At 38.0% G+C, this 19,900-nt stretch overlaps 1 protein-coding gene across 1 annotated transcript in view; it reads left to right on the top strand.

Annotated features, from left to right (window-relative positions):
- AK5 (adenylate kinase 5) overlaps window positions 1-19,900 on the top strand; it is a 229,497-nt gene that overhangs the window by 38,162 nt on the left and 171,435 nt on the right. The window contains exon 6 of the mRNA XM_004431516.3: window positions 9,167-9,358. Coding sequence (XP_004431573.2) covers window positions 9,167-9,358 — 192 coding nt within the window. The remainder of the gene's footprint in view (window positions 1-9,166; window positions 9,359-19,900) is intronic.

Raw genomic sequence — 19,900 nt, 5'->3', positions numbered from 1 at the left:
CATTGCCTACCTATTTAGATTATCTCCTCTCTAGGAGAATGATGTCTAAAATATTCTCATTTTGTGAGCTGCATACTTCATGTAAAATTTGGGTGTCGCATTCCTCTTAGGTCATATGCCTGCCCTTCTGTATGAATTTCTGTTCTCTTGAAAAGACCACTCTTCCTTCCCCTTCTTTGTCTACTTAATCTTTCCTCATCTTCCCATCTGAGCTCAATTGTCAATTCCCCATTGGAGCCTTCCATGACCTCCATGATAAGATTGGATCTCCCTATTATATGTTCTCACAGTAACAACTACTCCACCTCTATCTTGTGGTACTTACTACAGTTACAGTTTTGTATTTGTTTGTGAGATGCTTTGATTAAAGTTTGTCTCTGCTAATTGGCCATAAGCTCCATCAGGGCGAGGACATACCTGATGTGCTCGTTATTAGTCCTTGGTATGTAGAATAGAATCTAGCACATAATAGGTACACAGATTATGAATGTGCTGTTCTATGAGTTATCACAAACTTGCTTCAGTTGCTATATATTTTTGTTAACATTTGTTGGTTTTGGTCTTTTAAATTTTAGCCATTCCGGTGGGTGTGTAGTTCCAGTTTGCATTCCCTGGATTATTAATGATGTGGGCACCTTTTCAATTAGTTTGTCATTTGGATATCCTCTTTTGTAAAAAAAAAAATGCCTGTTCAAACCTCTTGCCCATTTTTCTATTGTGTTTTCTGTTTTTCTTATTGATTTGTAACAACTCTTTTCATATTTCTGAAACAAGCCATTTGTTGGTTATATGTGTTGCAAATATCTTCTCTGAATGAAAATGTAGCTGACATTTTCATTCTCTTAATAGTGTACTTTAATAAGTAAAAGTGGTTTTTTATTTTAAACCCATTCACTTTATCAAACTTTTCCTTTATGGTTAGGGTATTTTAGGTCCTATTTAAGAAATCCTTGTCTACCCTAAGATCTATAAGCTATGTTCTTATGTGTTATCTTCTAAAATCTTTATCATTTTACTTTTCACATTTAGATCTGAAAATCCATTTGGAATGAATTTTTGCATATCATATAATGTAGGGAGTCAAGAGTCATTGATGTGATATGAACATCCAGTTGTCCCAGTACCATTTACTGAAAAGACTGTGCTTTTCCCCACTGCATTGCAGAGCCAGCTTTGTCGTGAATCTTATGCCCATTTATTTGGGCAGTGGCTCTGTTTCTGAGTTCTCTCTCTGTTCCAATGGTTTATGGGTCTTCCTTAAAACCAATACCACACTGTATTAATTACCATATACTTGTAATGAATTGAACTATCTGGCGATAAGTTCTATCACTTTATTCTTTATCTTCAAGACTGTCTTGAAGATTGCCTCAGCTAGTCTTGGGCCTCTGCATTTCCAAATGAATTTCAGAGTCAAATTTTCAATTCCCACACATAGACAAAAAAACGAACCTGCTGGAATTTAAAGATTACATTGACTCTATAGATCAATTTGGGAAGAATTGACATATTTTAAGTGTTCCATTCATGAATATGGCATATGCTTCATTTTATTTAAATCTTTATTTTCTGCCAAGGTCTATGTAGTATTCTTGTACCATTTTTCATTAGATTTTTCCCCTAGGTAATTAATTTTTTTTTTTTTGGTTATTTAACAAACATTTTTATTTCATTTTTAAATTGTTTGTTGGTGGTATATAGAAAAAATAAAATTGATTTTTGTTTACTGCCCTTGTAGGCAAAGACCATGCTAAATTTGGGTATTTATTCTAATGGCTTTTAAATTCCTTTGGATTTTTTACATGTACAATCATATTGTCTAAAATGACTATTGTATTTTTCTTTTCAATCCTATGTTTTATTTCTTTTTCATGTCATATTGTACTGTCTAAAATCTCTATTATAATGTTGACTAGAAATTATGATAATGAGCATCTTTGTTTCATCTCAGAGGGAAGGTTTCAGCATTTCACAGTTAAGTATGAGGCTTGCTATAAATTTTATGTATTTATTCTTTATCATATTAAGGATGTTCTCTCAAATTCCTAGTTTAATAAGATTATTTATCATGAATGAATGTTAAGTTTTACCAAATGCCTTTTCTATATTTATTTGTTAAGGTGATCATATGATTTTTCTCTTTTATTCCATTGGTTTGGTAAATTACAGTGCTTGATTTTTGAAAGGTAAACCAATTTTTCTTTCATGGAATAAACCCCAATTGGTCATGATGTATATAATCTTTTTTATATATTGATGGATTGATTTGCTAGTATTTTACTTAGAATTTTTGAATTTACATTCATGAGTGAGATTAGCCTGTGATTCTTATTTCTTCTAATGTCCTTGTCAGGCTTTGGATTCGAGATAATGCTGGCCTCATAAAATGAACTGGAAAGTATTCCCTCTTTTCATATTTAATAGAAGAGTTTCTGTTAGGTTAGTGTCTGGTATAATTCACTGGGGAAGCCATCTGGGTCTGGTGTTTTCTTTGTGTTAGAGTTTTTAATTATGGATTTAATATCTTTCATAAATATAGAACCATTCTGATTTTCTGTTTATTCTTTTGTCAGTTTTGGGGAGTTGTGTTTTTCTAGAAATTTGTGCATTTCGTGTAATTTTTCCCACTTGTTTTCATGAAGCTGTTCTTAATGTCCTTTTTTACCACCTTAATCTCTGTAGGTTATTTAGAGATGCATTCCTTTTCATTCTCAATACTTATTGGTGCCTTTTCTCTTTTTCTTGATTAGTTTCACCAGGGATTATCAATTTTATTAGTCTTTTCAAAGAGTCAACCCCTTAGCTTTAAAATGTTTATTTCATTAATTTCTGCTCTTGTCTTTACCTTCTCTCTACTTTTTAGTAGACCTAAAAGGATCTAATTTTTTCTTTTTTTATAATTTTGAAATGGATGCTTAGATCACTAATTTCAACCTTCCTTTTCTCCTCTACAGTATGCATTTAAAGCAATAAATGTTCCTTTAGATATGGATTTAGCTACATCCCACAAGTTTTGGAATGTCAAAATTTCATTATCATTTAATTAAAAATATTTTCTATTTCCATCGTAATTTGTTTGACCTGAGAATTATTTTGAAGTATATTGCTTAATTTCCAAACACGGGATTTTTCTATTTATATTTTTATCATTTATGCAGAGCTTATTTTCACTGTAGTCTTTGAAGATAATCTGTGTAATTTCAATCATTTGAAATTTGCTTAGATTTCCTTCATGGCTCAGAATGAGGTCAACTTTTATAAATTTTCTGTGTGTATTTTAAAAGACTTTATGTTCAGGGCCGGCCCAGTGGGGTGGTGGTGAAGTGGGCACGTTCTGCTTCAGCGGTCCTGGGTTCGCAGGCTCAGATCCCAGGCACTCACCGATGCACCGTTTGTCAGGCCATACTGTGGCAGCGTCCCATATAAAGTAGAGGAAGAGGGGCACAGATGTTAGCCCAGGGCCAATCTTCCTCAGCAAAAAAAAAAAAAAAAAAGAGGAAGATTGGCATTGGATGTTAGCTCAGGGCTGATCCTCCTCACAAAAAAATAAAAAATAAATAAATAAATAAATAAAAGACTTGGTGTTCAACTTAATGGTTGTAGTGTTATAAATATATATCAATTTATTAATTGTGTTAAACACTGCTATATCTTTATTGGTTTTTTTTTTTTGCTACTTGTTCTGCCAGTTACTTGGAAAGATATATTAAAATCTCCCACGGGGCTTGCCTGGTGGTGTAGTGGTTAAGTTCGCATGCTCTGCTTCGGCAGCCCGGGGTTTGCAGGTTTGCATCCCGGGCCCGGACCTACGCACCACTCATAAGCCATGCTGTGGTGGCATCCCATATACAAAATAGAGGAAGATGGGCGCAGATGTTAGCTCAGAGCTAATCTTCCTCAGGAAAAAGGGGAGGATTGGCAATGGATGTTAGCCAGAGCCAGTCTTCCTCACAAAAAAAAAAGAAAAAAGTGAGCACAACTAAAATCTCCCACTATGATTGTGGATTTGTGACTTTCTCCTTTTAGTTCTGTCCAAGTTCGGCTTTGTATACTGTGAGCCTGTCTTATTAGATCATGCAAGTTGAGTTATTGTTTCTTCCCGGGTAATTAAACTGGTATAATTATATAAACCTGTCATAATCAAATGACGGTCTTTAGCTCCAGTGATACTTCTCTTCCTAAAGTCTACTACGTTGTCTGATATTTGTATGGTTTTTTTCACCTTTATTGAGGTATAACTGACAAAAAAAAATGTATATATTTAAGATGTACAACTTGATGTTTTGATATACATATACATAATGAAATAATCACCACAATCATGCTAACATATCCATCACCTCACATAGTTATCATTTTCTTTTTTTTCTTTTTTGTGGTGAGAACATTTAATATCTACCTCCTTAGCAAATTTCAAGTATACAATACAATACTGTTAACTATAGTCATATTAATGCACATTAGATCTCCAGAACTTATTCATCTTGCATAACTGATACTTTGTACCCTTTGACCAACATCTCTCCATTTCCCCCTCCACTCAGCCCCTGATAGCAACCATTCTACTGTCTGTAGTAGAATTCTGTGGGTTTGACTATTTTAGATTTCACATATAAGTGAGATCATGGAGTATTTGTCTTTCTGTGTCTGGCTTATTACACTTAATATATTGTCCTCCAGGTTCATCCATGTTGTCACAAATGGCAAGATGTCCTGCTTTTTAAAGGCTGAATAATTCTCCGTTGCCTATATATATATACACCACATTTTCTTTATCCATTCATCCGTCAACATACATTTAGGCTGTTTCCATATCTTGGTTTTTGTGAATAATGCTGCAACCGTCCTGGGAGTGCCGATATCTCTTTGAGATACTGACTTCTTTTCCTTTGGATATATACCCAGAGGTGGGATTGCTGGATTATGAGGTAATTTTAATTTTGGGGGGAAGCTCCATATTGTTTTCCATAGTGGCCGCCCTATGGACGTTTGCCACCAACATTGTACAAGGGTTCCCTTTTCTCCACATCCTTGCCAACAGTTGTTATCTCTTCTTTTGGTAATAGACATTCTAACAGGTGTGAGGTGATATCTCAATGTGTTTTTTATTTGCATTTCCCTGATGATTAGTGATGTTGAGCACCTTTTCATGTACCTGTAGGTCATTTGTATGTCGTCTTCTGAGAAATGTCTGTTCAAGTCCTTTGCCTATTTTTTAATTGGGTTTGATATTTATATAGTTTAACAGCTCTCTATTGGTTAACGTTTCCATTGTATGTCTTTTTTATCCTTTTACTTTTAGCTTTCTATATCTGCATATTTAAAGTATGCTGCTATATCAAGCACCTCTGATGCCCCACCTCATATTCTCTCAGCCCACCTATTACTTGGCCATTGCTGCTGTGACCAGCTTTGCGCCAGTGTGATGTGCAGCAACTCACTGTGTGTGTTTGGCTTTCTGCCCTGGGACTTACACATACACAGTGTGAAAGTATCAGGGAAGTAACATGCCAAGAGGTAACTGTTGACCGATAGGGGACAGGGTCTGATGGATAAAGGCTCCTCACAGGTGTCCCCTCCGAAGCCCCAGCAGCGTGGACTCCCAGTCTCCTGTCGCAGTGCCTAACTCAACATTGCACCTTTGCATTGCCTTGCCTTCCTCCTCTGCATTCCCAGTCCCCAGATCCTACTTTTCTTTCTGTGGCTGCTTTCATGCTCCAAGGCCATATGGCCTGCAAAGCCTACAACATTTGCTATCTGGCCCTTCACGGAAAGAGTTTGCTGGCACTCATTCTCGGGATTATGACATGCATCATGAACTTGTTAACATCTCATAGAAATCAGTACTTTTACCACTTCCTGAACCAGACCTTAGAACAGCTGAACTTTGTTTACCTGCCTCATGGCTTATCTTTATTTTTAAATACCACAAAATACTTTTAGTACCCTTTTATAAGGTCAACATTCATGGAGGTTTACTCGCATGTTTACCGTTTTATTGCTCTTCATTTGTTCCTCTGGGCCAACTTTCCATCCTAAATCATTTTTCTTCTACCTAAAGAATACTCTCCAATATTTCCAGTAGTGTAGAATTTCTGATGACAAATTCTCTCAGTTTTTGTTTGTTTTAAAATGTCTGTATGTACTCTTTTCGAAAGGTATTTTTACTGGATATAAAAATCTTGGTTGGCACTTTAACGATAATCATTTCATTATTTTCTGGCATTCACTGTTTCTTTTAAAATTTAGCTATCTGTCTTATTGTTGCTTCTCTGAAGATAATCTTTCATTTCTTTTTTCTGGCTGCTTTAAGGATTTTTTTTTGGTCTGTCTAGGCTTTCAGCAGTTTACTGTGATGCACTTAAATCTGAGTTTTCTGTTTCCTCTTCTTGGTTGTTTATATTGCTTCATGAATCTGGGACTTGATGTCTTTTGTCAGCTTGGAAAATTCTTAGCTGTTATATTTTCAAATACTGCTTCTTCATTTTCTCTTTTCTTTCTCTAGGACTTTCTAACCATGTCTCATATGTCTCTTTTGCTCTTTTCTGTACTTTTCCTATCGCTTTCTCTCCCTTGCTTCATTCTAGGTATTTTCTTCTGAACTTTTAGTTCACTGATTCTCTCTCAGCTATGCTTACCTGGCTGTTAAACACATTTAATCACCTTAATATAATGATGATTCTAAATGGGATTCAGTCCTGTGAGGGCTGGTTCACCCATACTTTGATGCTATAGCCCTTTAGGGTTCCAACCGAAATCCTAGAGGTACTTTCTAGAGTTCCTCCTTCTTGGTGGGCCCCATATTCCGGTTTTTGACCCCAGCCCCATAGTTTGTTAAAAACACTGCCCAGAAATTATCTCTGTGTTAAATGATAGTGAAGTCCAGTTATCTATCTTTTTTTCCTTTTATGATCTAGTCTAGTCTCTGTGATAATGGTATACATTTAATCAATGTTTAGTGGGTGAAAGAAATAATTTGTTTTATGTTTTCCCTGTAGGCAGAATAGAGAAGCAGATTTTAGCCCAGTATTAGAAAGAACTTACCAGTTATGAGAGTCATCCAACAATGAGAGGGGCTACTCATAAGTAGTAAGTACCCATCAGAAGAAATGCTCAGGCAGAACATTCAAGGTTAAATGTTCCAAGTTTAAAAGTCATTTGTCAAGAGAGTGTGGAGATGATTACAGGTTTGCCATTAATTTGAGTCACAGAACCTCTAAGTTTTTTCCATCTCTTAGTTTTGTGATTCCAGTTTTTGTTTCAACTGTGATCTCTTCTCTCTCTCTCTTTTTTTTCTTAAAGTGTTTGCTTCCTAGTTTCTGACAGTGTAGCTGGTCTGAATTATGGGGTCTAGACCTTCTAACACGTCTTCATAAAAAATAGGGCAGTCAAAAGTCCTGACAGTTAAGAACAAGAGTGTTAAAATGAGTTCACTCTGCAGTCTGACACAGTGAACACGTCTTTGCTTATCAAGGACAGTCATAGGTTCTTTTTAGCAGAACAATCATTCAGTAAGGGACTTTAATGAAATGGAGAGGGGAAAATTGACTTGTTTATATAATGACAGAAAAGCAAAAGATTGATTTAGGTGATTCAGTGGGAGAAACAAAATCAGCAATTGGGAAGTTTACTTCCATGTAGACAAAAGCGATATCTCAGTTTTTGTTCTCATTTATTTATTGATTAATTCAATTAGCAAATATATTTTGAGAACATAGGCTAAGAGAAAGTGTGCCAAGGATCTTATGACAGCTGCTTTGTTCGGTGACAGTTCTCAACATTTTACAAGTGAATTTCATGAAAATTTTCTAGGGGGCCTCACGTCTTTTGAAACAGAATAGTGTCTGCTTCTATTTTAAACTTTGGGGAAAAAAATAAACAATGTAAATACTTTTTCCTTTAAAACAGAGCACCATTGGAGAACATGAGGCCATAACGAGTGGACGTATGTGAGGGTAACTAGGAATCAGATAAATGTGTGGTGGCCGTGGTCACTCTGTTGAGCAGGCAGCTGGTTATCCCTAGCTGACCACAGGTGGTTGTCTCACCTGTTCTGCATTTTAATTTCTTTTATTCCCGGTTATATGTTGTTTAATTTATACCAAGGAAAGATAGTAAGTTAATTATAAAATTAAATAACTTTGCAGATGTACACCAGTCATTTTTATGAATGAAGTTACATTCCTTGATCAAAAACTTAGACATTCCACTCAAGTTTCTGTAAATCTAAAACTGCTTTTTAAAGGCCTTTTAATTTAAAAATTAAAAAAAATAAATCAAGTGTAAAAAAATCTTATATAAATTTCAAGCTGTCTCTGGTATGTCAAAAGCCATTAGTAAAAGACAAAATATAGTGATTACACATATAAGTCTATCCATGACCTCATTGTGTTATATAGAGAAAAGCACTTACCTTGCAGCCTGAAACAAAACACGAAATGTATCAAAGTAAATCATTTAATCTATTTAAGTGAAAAATGCAAGAATTTCAAAATGCAAGAAGTTTTTATCTGCATTTGATACTGAGCTAGTAGTTCAGATTTTTTCCATATTTTGATACACATTATGACCATACCAAGCACAGTATATCATTTTAATTTATTTGTCAAGTATTGTCTTCTTCCTTATATAATTTATTTGATATTTGATAAAATAAAAGTTTTAACTTCAGATAACTTCCTTATCGTATATCACACAAAAATTACAAAGTGATTTTTTAACTTGTTAAGGCTTCTCAAAAGCTATTTAAAAGATTTTTAAAAATTGTGAAATACTAAACTACTGAGACGGGGCGTTTTTCTCCCTATTTTACAAATCAGAAAACAGAGGATCAGAGAAATTGAACCATTTGCCCAAGGACAAAGAATTAATAGATGGCAGAGTCTAGATTCAAACTCAGGATGATCTGAGTCTAAAATCCATGCTTTTAAGCACTTATGCCACTGCATACAGCTGCGTGGGTTGGGGTATGCCATTTACATGGACTATCATGGCAATGGCTCCTCCTGGCCTTGTGCAGAGATAGGCCTGGAAAGATGCTGGCAAAAACATAGAGGGCCAAAAAATATGGCAGCCTCGACAGAACCAAAAGAGACGAATGCCATTGCCCACACTTGCATTGGTTGGTGTGCTGAATGCCTGTCTCCTGGTTTGATGCTCTCCACAGATCTGCACTCCTGACTTGGTGGTATTCCTGGCTTGCACCAATCAGAGGCTCAAAGAAAGATTACAGAAGCGTGCAGAACAACAGGGGCGGCCTGATGACAATCTGAAAGCTACCCAAAGGAGACTAATGAACTTCAAGCAGAACGCTGCTCCACTGGTTAAATACTTCCAGGAGAAGGGACTCATCATGACAGTAAGTTAGCTCTACTTTTCCATGTCTAATACAAGAATGATCTTTCAGATTTCTAATTAGCTCATGTTCTCATTTAGAAATCCCCTTTCTTTAAAAAACTGGCTTTTGGGGCCAGCCCCGTGGCTTAGTGGTTAAGTGTGCGTGCTCCGCTACTGGCGGCCTGGGTTCGGATCCCTGGTGCACACCGACGCACCACTTGTCAGGCCATGCTGAGGCGGCATCCCACATATAGCAACTAGAAGGATGTGCAACTGTGACATACAACTACCTATTGGGGCTTTGGGGAGAAAAAGGGAAAAAAAAAAAAAAAAAGGACGAGGATTGGCCATAGATGTTAGCTCAGGGCTGGTCTTCCTTAGCAAAAAAAAAGAGGAGGATTGGCCTGGATGTTAGCTCAGGGCTGATCTTCCTCACAAAAAAAAAACTGGCTTTTTTGGGGGTGCAGATCCAATGAAAAAATCGATAATTCTGACCTGATATGATTTTATTAAGCCATAATGATAAAAATACTTTAATTTTAGTTTAATTGATTTTACAAAAGATGATCAATTTTAACCTTGGCTAGAATTCTATAACCACCCCCCCCCGAAAAAGGATTTTGAAATGATTATTTGGATAATTTTAAGCAATACTTGCCCAGTTCCCCAACTCTTCTGTCTTTGGATACCTAATAAAATTGATAGACTTAAAAACACACAGTTGAGGGGCTGTCCCGGTGGCGCAAGTGGTTAAGTGCTCGTACTCCGCTTCGGCGGCCGGGGGGTTCACAGGTTCGGATCCCGGGTGCACACCAACACACTGCTTGTCACGTCATGTGGTGTCCCATATAAAGTAGAGGAAGATGGGCACGGATGTTAGCCCAGGGCCAATCTTCCTCAGCAAAAAAAAAAAAAAAAAGACAGGAGGATTGGCATTGAATTTTAGCTCAGGGCTAATCTTCCTCACACACACAAAAAAACACACACAGTTGAAATGGTGTTAAATTGGACTTAAATTGTGAGTCAAACTTTGTTTTTCATAATGTATCACATAAAGAAATGAGATTCTGACAGTATGAAAAAGTTTCCTAAGGGTTTGACTTGGCACAAAGAAGTGATGTCTTTAAATGGAAGGTGTTGATCTTTCTGCCCCATCAATACAATGCAAATATTAATGTTTTCATAAATGTTTAGTTTGTTTTGTGGTTAATGATACTCCAAGTGCCAAGGAAGGATGAGGCTGAATCATTAGTTAATACAGTTGTCAGAATACAGGACATTAGAGGTGAAGATTCAGCTAAATTTATGATCCCCACAACATCAGAGATTCAAGTTTTAATTTGCAGAGGAGACGAAGAGGATCATTGGCCATCTGAAGAAAGCATGTTATAGAAGATGTTAAAACCAGAGCAGCTTCTTGACAGCTGGGTGGTGGCAGACCTCGGTGAGCCCTCGCCTCAGCCCTTGGGCCCTTCTCATCAGACCAGAGATTCTTGTCTAGTGGGGTTACAAGCTCCTGTAGAGAACCTGATAAAAGTGACACATACCCGCCCAATAAAATGCACATAAGACGTTTTTCACAAATTTTAGGTAAATCTACTGAAGCCCGTCTACGGAGCTCTTGTGACCTAACAATTCCCAGGTTAAAAATCCCTTCCTTAGACTGAGATGCCTTTAGATCTGAAAGAGACAGTCATGACATTTGAATAATAATCTCTTTGCCGTCTTTTTAACACTATAAAAGAAATATTTATTAGAATTTGCCTTAAAGTTGTCGTGTGAAGAGAGTTGTAAATCTGATCTGAAAATTGTTCACTATGCCAGAGTTTATTTTATGGTCTAAAAGAGACGTTGAGCAACAGGAAGGATTCAAGAAAATCAGGGTGGATGTTTCTGTGGGTATTTTTTGTTGGGGTTGTTGCTTGTTTCTCTTGCAAATTACCAATGCTGACTTCTGCGATGTGTCATGGAAAAAGAAATTTACCGTACAGACCAACCCCCAACCGTAAGGTGCAGAGCCAGAGTTTTAATTGGTGTTTGCAAGGCTTAAAGGTATTACTGGAGTGTCTGCTTACTCCCTGCTTGTCACGTTCGTCATCACAGGCAGAGCTGATTTCCCGAATGAATGCAGAGCGGGATTGTTAATTTACTAATATTTTGCATGGAGGTGAAATGCCATTGCCTCTAATTGAGAGAGTCAATAACAATGTGGATGGCAGCCTGTAACCTCGCCGCTAAAACCAAATGAGCTTTAAAATCAACGCCTCTAATTACAGGAGAAGACTTGCCTTGGAAAATCACCTCTTGAAAAGTGGTGAACGCGAACACAGGCTAAGCTCGGGGAATATAATTTGAAAATTTAGTTTGAGGAAGCAGCAGATGCTTCATCCTGAACCACATGTCCTGCCTTCAGAACACAGACCATACTTCACAGTTGGAATTAAAATATATTTGGTAGCGTTTCTGCTTTTAAAGATGACTTAAATAATAAAAATGGTTATCCTTTTTAATCATCAGCATATTAAAATTTTAATAAAAATTTGAGGGTTAAGAGATCAAACAAATATTTCCTTTTCTCTGCAGTTTTTTTTTTTCTTTTGTTTCTACTTGCCCCTCCTAATTTATTCATTTATTCATTCAGTGAATATTTATTGAGAGCCAGTGGGTGTCAGGCACTCTGCTAGGTGCTAGGGGTGCAAAGCTGAATAAGCAAAGGTAAGGATCTGTGTTTTCTTCACTGACATACTCCAGGCACCTAGAGCAGAACCTGTCTGGTACATGGTATGCTCCCACTAAATGAACAGAGCTTACAGTCTATGGGGAAAGAGGTATTAACAAGTTATTAAGTGTGATGACTGTTGCAAAGGAGAATGTACAGGGTGCCCTCATGTAGGTCCTGCACTGTGTTAGGGACTGGAATTCCCTATTGTGAAGAGAATAGACTCTCTCACCGCCCAAGGGTAGGCTTAACCATTTATCTGGGTGCGAGTTTCTTAAGGACCACAGAGACCACATCCCTCTTCAGTCCAGTTGAGAAACTTCCTCTTGGTGCTCCTCTTCAGGTTTTAGGCCTTTGGAGTCTGAAACCTCTCACTTGAAATCTCAGCTCCAATTTAATAAATTCGTGATACTCTAGGATTTGGTCTCCATCTATAAACTGGAGATGACATTTCCTACCACATATTGTTGTACAGGTAACAAGAGAGAATGTGTGTAACATGGCAGACGATGGCAATGCAGATGCGCCAGCCACACTGCCTGGTTCACCTACCCCCTGCACCACCAGCTGCACCACCTACCACCAGCTTGACCTCCTGTAGGTTACTTATCTTTTCTGTGACTCAGATGCTTAAAATACCCCTGTAAAATGGGTATAATCATCGCTCCTACCTCATTGTAATTGTGGGGAGTAAATGATGTCTCAAGTGCTTAGAAGGGGGCCTGGAATGTTGTTAGGGCAATTTAAGGGATTGATGGTATTTTATAATTTCTATATTCTTCCTCCCTCTTCCTTCCCCTCTACTGCCTATCTTTTGGAACCCACAATTACCACTAACAATTCTGTGCTCTTTGAGGCTACTCGGTTGCATTTTCTCCCATAGATAGATTATTGAAGAAATCCAAAGTGAAGAATTTAGGTTTTAAAAACTTCATGCTGAATTCATTTTTTTCTTTAAAAGTGTCTGTTAATCAGTTATAAAATTGTCCCAGTGTTTTCCTTAACTTCTATAGCATCCATGTAATCAAGCTATCTAATGGCTATGTCTGAATAATGTACTTAAGTTGTAATAGATAGAAAACCCATTCTTTTTTCTTTTTTACTTCATCATTGACTGTGTCTGTTGGCAGATTTGGCTAAAGAACAAACCCAGTGTGACTGAAGAGAAAACCTAATCATAATAGCCAAGGAAACATGCTGTTGCCTAAATATCGTATCTTCTTGACATGGTCCCATCACATGGACCTCTTCATTTTTATTCTTTTACTGTTCTTGTCTGTATACAGCCATCTGTGCAAGTATGAATTAAATGATAGGAAATCACAGGGCCAGTATATTAGGGACTTCACAGAATCCTCTCAGGGAGTTTATGTGTTGTTTTTGAACTTACCATAAGGTTGGATGTAATTTCTCATCATTTTAAAGATTAATACTGTGAGTTCTAATTAAAGACTACGATGCTGTGAGTTCCCAAAGTTTGTCAGAAGTTTTTCTTCGAAGTGTGTTTGAGCATTACTGGGACTAGGAAAGCTGCTTACTGAGTCTGAGTGAGCCGTGTCTCATGACATTTTAGAGCACTTGGACTTGGTGAAAGTATAACTCTTAAACAATTTTTTCCCTTTTATAGATTTTTCAAAAGCCTCAATAATGTGTATGTTTAGTGATAATTCTTTATTGTAAAAGCTTTAAAGAAAACTAGTCTTTGTTTTAATCATCCTCACCAAATTGCATGAAACTTTTTTAAGAAATACCATTAGTTAAGACAAATCAAGTCTTTGTAAGTTTGATGAACTCTTTAAAAAGTACGTGCAGTTTTGTTTATTTTTTTAAGAAAAGGGTCTTTTAAAATGCTTGAAAATCAATAGAGTAAGATGTAATGTGTATGTTATTATTTTCCAAAATGCATTGTGCCATTGGATAGTCTATTCAGCTGGAAAAATGAAACTTGCCAGGTAAATGGTTGCACACTTGTATACACTGAACAAATACTACTTAATATGGATGATAATCAGTGAAAGTCCACACTTAGCTTTAGTCTGTGAAGTAAGCAAATGGTCATTTTTCTTCTGGTGCCCATCCTCTTCTATTTCATCATGTGTGACGCCGCCACAGCATGGTTTAATGAGCAGTGCGTAGGTCTGCACCCGGGATATGAACCTGCGAACCCCGGGCTGCCGAAGCTGAGCACGCCAACATAACCACTACACCACCGGGCCGGCCCCCTCTTCTGGACTTTTCATAGGAGGAAACAAGAGAAGCATAGCTTAAAATGAGAAGTAAGCTGTAGTCATAGGAGGCCTGCTAATTAATACCCAGATTTAGCAACTAGATCTCTTCAGCCAGGAAAGGCATAGGCTGACAAATATTAAAATCAGGATTATTTCTCGTTCACCAACACCAATTTTCCTGGGAAAGTGGGTGAGGGCCTAATTATAAACCATCTTGGTGTATAACAAGCCCACATAGACCAGTGATTCCCTAATTTCAGTACTTAATAGATCAGAAAAAAAATTTTAATGGGCTAAGATGAAGTCGTCTTTTTAAGGCTTACTTAATTTTTTTAGAGCAGTTTTAGGTTCACAGCAAAATTGTTAGGAAGATACAGAGATTTCCCAAATACTCCCTGCCCCCACACGTGCAGAGCCTCCCCCATTATAAACATCCCCACCAGAGTGATACATTTGTTACAATTGATTAACCTATATTGACATGTCATGATCACCCCAAGTCCATAGCTGATTTTAGGGTTCACTCTTGGTGTTGTGCATTCTATGGGTTTGGACAAATGTATAATGACGTGTATCCATCATTATAATATCATACAGGGTATTTTCACTGCCCTAAAATACCTCTATGCTCTGCCTGTTCATTCCTCCCCACCTCTCCCCATCCCTCACACTGGCTCCTGGCAACCTCTGATCTTTTTACTGTCTCCATAGTTTTGCCTTTTCCAGAATGTCATATAGTATGTAGCCTTTCAGACTGGCTTCTTTCACTTAGCAATATGCAATTAGGGTTCCTCCATGTCTTTTCATGCCTTGATAGCTCATTTCTTTTCAGCGCTAATATTCCTTTGTATGATGTAGTCCAGTTTATTTATCTGTTCACCTACTGAAGGACATCAGTTGTATCCGAGTTTTGGCAATTATGAAAAAAGCCACTGTAAATATCCATGTGCAGGTTTTTGTGTGGACATGAGTTTTCAGTTCATTTTGATAAATACCAAGGAGCACGATTGCTGGATCATATGGTAAGAGTGTGTTTCGTTTTGTAAGAAACCACCGAACTGTGTTCCAGAGTGGCTGTGCCGTTTTGCGTTCCCACTAGCTATGAATGAGCGTTCCTGCTGGTCTACGTCCTCGCTGGCATTTGCATTTGGTGTTGTCAGTGTTCTGGATTTTGGCCATTCTAATAGGTGTGTTAGTGGTATCTCATTGTTGCTTTAATCTGTATTTCCCAAGTTGGCTTTTTTTATTTTACTAAATGAGGGTGTCAGGAAAAAAAAAAACGCCTATTATTGCCATTGTTTGAAAGGGATATTTTTAGCACAAAAACATTAGGAGTGACATAGTTACAACTAAAGTCTCTAAACAAATCTGTTTGGCTTTAAGAAGAACTCTCAACATTTGCCTTATTTTTCTCATTTTGCTGTGGATAAGTGAATACTTCAGCACAAACTGGCATCAGTGCTGGGGAACCACTGGCACAGAGAACAAAACCACACTATTGTTCATTCACCAGACAGAGTCCCTGAGCCCCCAGATAACCCCATTTGCACTGCATTTGCTTCATGTGCCACATATCACTTCCTTCACATTTGAGAATACCTCCATTATATATTTCAGATTTACCACTGAAACCATGTAATTCCCATCCCACCAGACTCTCCTAGCCAAAGGGAAAATAAACAGGAATAGTGGAAGTTAATTTAGACAGAACTGCTGAATAATTATTTGTTAATTAACTTCACGTTTCAAAGGAATCAACACTAACATTGAAAGTACACGTATCCTTATCCCGAAACTCCCAGGGCACAGCCATTGGTTAATTATCGCCATCTCCACTAGCATCGCTGCATGGAGTGGTAGAAAAGAAATTTAAATGGCACAAACCCTCAGTAGATTCAACAACCCACCTAAACCTAAGAAAGACAATGCAAATACATGGTAACAGTTTACCCAAACAAACCCATTCTCCTAAAATTACTAGGAGGAAAAAATTCTGTTATTGCTTCTCGGTACTTGAGGTTGATGAATTTGTAATATGTGACGTGAAGCTGTATTTCCTTTAAGTGTCATCGCTTATTATATCCTGTTTAAACATCCATTGTCATGTAGCCAAAAGCCCCCATTAATTCTTATTTGGTAGATTTAGTAACCAAGACAGAAAATAGTCAAGGAGGAGTTGTCAAAGGTTAATAAACAGGAATGGCTATGGAGGTATTCTGGAAGATATTTACTTGGGTGACAATGGTGTCTATGTGCACCTGGATATATGGCCCTCTGAAATGTTTTAAATTCAAAGTATTTTTAAATTAAGTAGATAGTACCTTCTGGCATGAAACCTGATACTGATAGAATCTCAACATGAAGAGCCCAGAAGAAACATGAGAAATATACATTTTTGACTTGAATAAGGAATCACACTGTGTGGGCAACGAGCATTTATCAGATCTTACTGTGTGCAGAGCTGGCAAGATGAGGCTGCCCTAGAAAAAGTATCGTTGCTGACTTTAAGAGGGTAACATCTCTGGATTAGTCAGTGGTACCCATTTAATTTACCTATTAACGTTGATCTTTGCAATCCTGATTTAAAAATATCTAGAACTAAATGGAAAAGTAAATCTGATTCCTTTTGTAAACTGTCATCATTATGGGCTCCAAAAACTGAAATACTATGATACCAGTTTCATTCTCTGATCTTTTGTGTAGAAAGGAAAATAAAAGCTCTGAGAGAGAAAGCCATTTGCTCACAAAGTGCCCACCCACATACAGCCAAGTAACATCCACAGTTCTGGGGGCAAATTACGCTGATTCCTAAACATCGTCAAAACAGCAGGGAGAACAAGTAGATACTGTATTTATAGCTAATTCTGGCGTTCCGTCTCCGTAACAAGCAAGCACCCTGACTCAACACTTTTCCATACCCAAAGCTCGCTCAGTATCAGCCCTATTCACACTCTGCAGGCAGAGAGCAAACCAAATGACTCAGCCAATGCATCTCCTTCCGAAGTGGGAAATTGATGGCCATTATATGGCAACCCTATTGTCAACGCCTGATGATGGGAACTCTCACACCAACAAACGCACTATTCTCATTGTGATGTTTCATACAGGTGTTGACAGAAAAAATGAGGAGGAACTGAAAGAATGAACATACTTCCTTCCCCAGAAGGATGTAAAATATTTTTCTGTTGATTTTATTGTAACAGACACCCATGAAATAGAGTCCGAAAAGCCCCCTGCATGACTCTTGAATCGTCTTAACTATAAAGTAGGGTCCTTACATGATAACCGTGAAATAAATGATGTGGATAAAATCAAGATAATATTCAAGTGAACAAATTTGGAAGAGTCACATTAAGAAACCCCCAATTCCAAGAACTGTATTGACAAGTCTGTCTAAGAATACTTCAGTTAAGGCCTGTACTCTCTCTATGGGACTGACTTTCACAACAGCTTGTCTTTATCTGTAACTTTTTAAAGTAAAATAAAACAGATTAGTAGATAGTTGGTAGCTGAATGTCATGTCATACTAACAGCTTCCTATAAACTCTTGTTTCAACTCTACAGTTCCTGACAGGAAAATGTATACATATACAGGTACAAATTTTTCAGCTGGTCTCTTCTCCAGGAGATGCTCTGTGATCAGAACAATAATTTTGACAATAGCGTCAACAAACAGTCCACACTTCCAGAATTAGGTCTTAATTTACTTTAATACGTTATGCTGAGACTTATTGGGAACACGAGTAAGAAAATAATATTTTTGGTTAAGTCCTCGGACTAAATTTTTTCATGTTTAAGACCAAACTAATTGGAATTGATCAACATCTTTAAAGAGAGATGGAACTATAGTTAAAGTGACCAAAAAAAAAAAAAAGAATGAAGAAGAAGACAAAAAGAAAAAGGACAGGCATGTAAGGCTTGCCAGTCAGGAAAATACAAGAAAATATTATGACTAGACAGTATCTTAAAAAACAACGGCTAACAATTCCTGAGTGCTTGATGTGCGCTTGGAACTATTCAAGGTGCTTCACGTGTGGTGGGTCATGAATCCTCACCAGACCTCCGTGAGGCAGGTATCATTATCATCTCTGTGCTGTAAATGAGAACACTGAAGCACAGGAAAGTGTAGGGGGCCAGGATCCCACAAGAGCGGTGAAGCCTCAGCCCGACCCAGGATGCCGACCCCAGAGGCAGCACTTGTGACTGCCGTGTTGTCGCTTCATTAAAACGTGACACTTTCACACTCCGGATCTTGAATTCCTGCTTCCTCCGGGCATTTCCCGTTTGCTAAGCCCCTCTATTCAGCTGTCACTTCTTCAGTTCTGTTTCTCAGGAGAGAATAAATGAGAAAATTAATTCTGTTGGTGTGTTACACTGAGATGTTTTTAAATAGTAATTTTACTAGGTGACAGATGTAAAATCATTAAGATAATTCATAAAATTGATTAATCTGAACACACATTACAAGGAGGAAATTTTACCACGAATGGCCAACCGTTGGGCCTTGTGTTTTCGTGTGTCTATAGTAGTCATCATCTTCTTACCTTGCTCAGTTCTGCAATCAGATGTGAAACTGGCTGCGGTTGTGCTGCAGGCAAAGCCCTGCCTTCTCTACTCCGAGTCTGTGGTTCCTCTTCCCCGTGATGGCGGTCCTCTGACAGTCATCCATTCAAACCATTTTATTGAGGGCCTGTTGCATGCCGCACAGTATCACGGACAAGGGCTCACGTCAGGCACTGTGGGGAATACGGGCAGGATGTGGAGCTGGATCTGCCTTCGTGGAGTTTGTGTGCAGACGATGACATCAACATAAATAACTGGAATACAGCCCAGGAAGGGTAAGCGCCACACACAGAGGTGTCACAGGCCAGGAGGATCAGGGGCAGGGGCATGACTTCCTCCTGGAAAGAGTAGGGAAGGCTTGACTAGAAACATTTCTTGAGGGGTGGGTCAGAGTGGGACCCCAGAAATGGGAAGGAAGGGCGTTTAAGCAGACATGAGCAGACACGAGGCATGTAGGGTGTGTAATGGCGTAGTGAAAATTAGAAAGAAGGAGGACAGATGTGCTGGGATCAAACTGAGGAAGACCTGAAGTGCTGAGCTAAGGAAAAGGGTTATTCTGCGGGCAGGGGCGAGCTTTAAAGGCTCTGAGCAAGGGAATGACGTAACTAGAAATATAAGCTGGTAGCTATGTGGAAAACACTGAATGGAGGAAGCGTCTGGCCGGATTTGATAAGGGCCTGAGCTGGGATGGTGACTGAGTGTGACACAAGGTTTTACTTCTCCATGGAGGGGCAGGATCCACAACCGTCTGGAACTAAGTGCAAAAGTGTGAGTAACTGAAAAAGTGCTTGAGGAAAAACAGCACTCATCCATCATCTGCATGTGGGATGTAACATAAATTTTACCAACATAACCATTTTGATTTCCCATTTGGATAGCGTTCATGGGCGGGTTGAAAGGAAAGGGGATAGGAAAGGAAAAGTGATGTAATGAGGACTGTGATTAGCTAAAGTACTGTAAAGTGACATTAAAATCCAAGCAAAGAGACAGAAGGGTCTGTTGAATCACCAATTATTCTCCACAAATTGTTTCAAAATAACTCATTGAATGAATA

The sequence above is a fragment of the Ceratotherium simum genome, chromosome 2 (assembly GCF_057802395.1).
Source record: "Ceratotherium simum simum isolate JZ-2026a chromosome 2, ASM5780239v1, whole genome shotgun sequence".
Taxonomy (NCBI): domain Eukaryota; kingdom Metazoa; phylum Chordata; class Mammalia; order Perissodactyla; family Rhinocerotidae; genus Ceratotherium; species Ceratotherium simum.
Note: the sequence above shows the minus strand (reverse complement) of the source record. Positions and strands in the feature narration are given on the sequence as shown.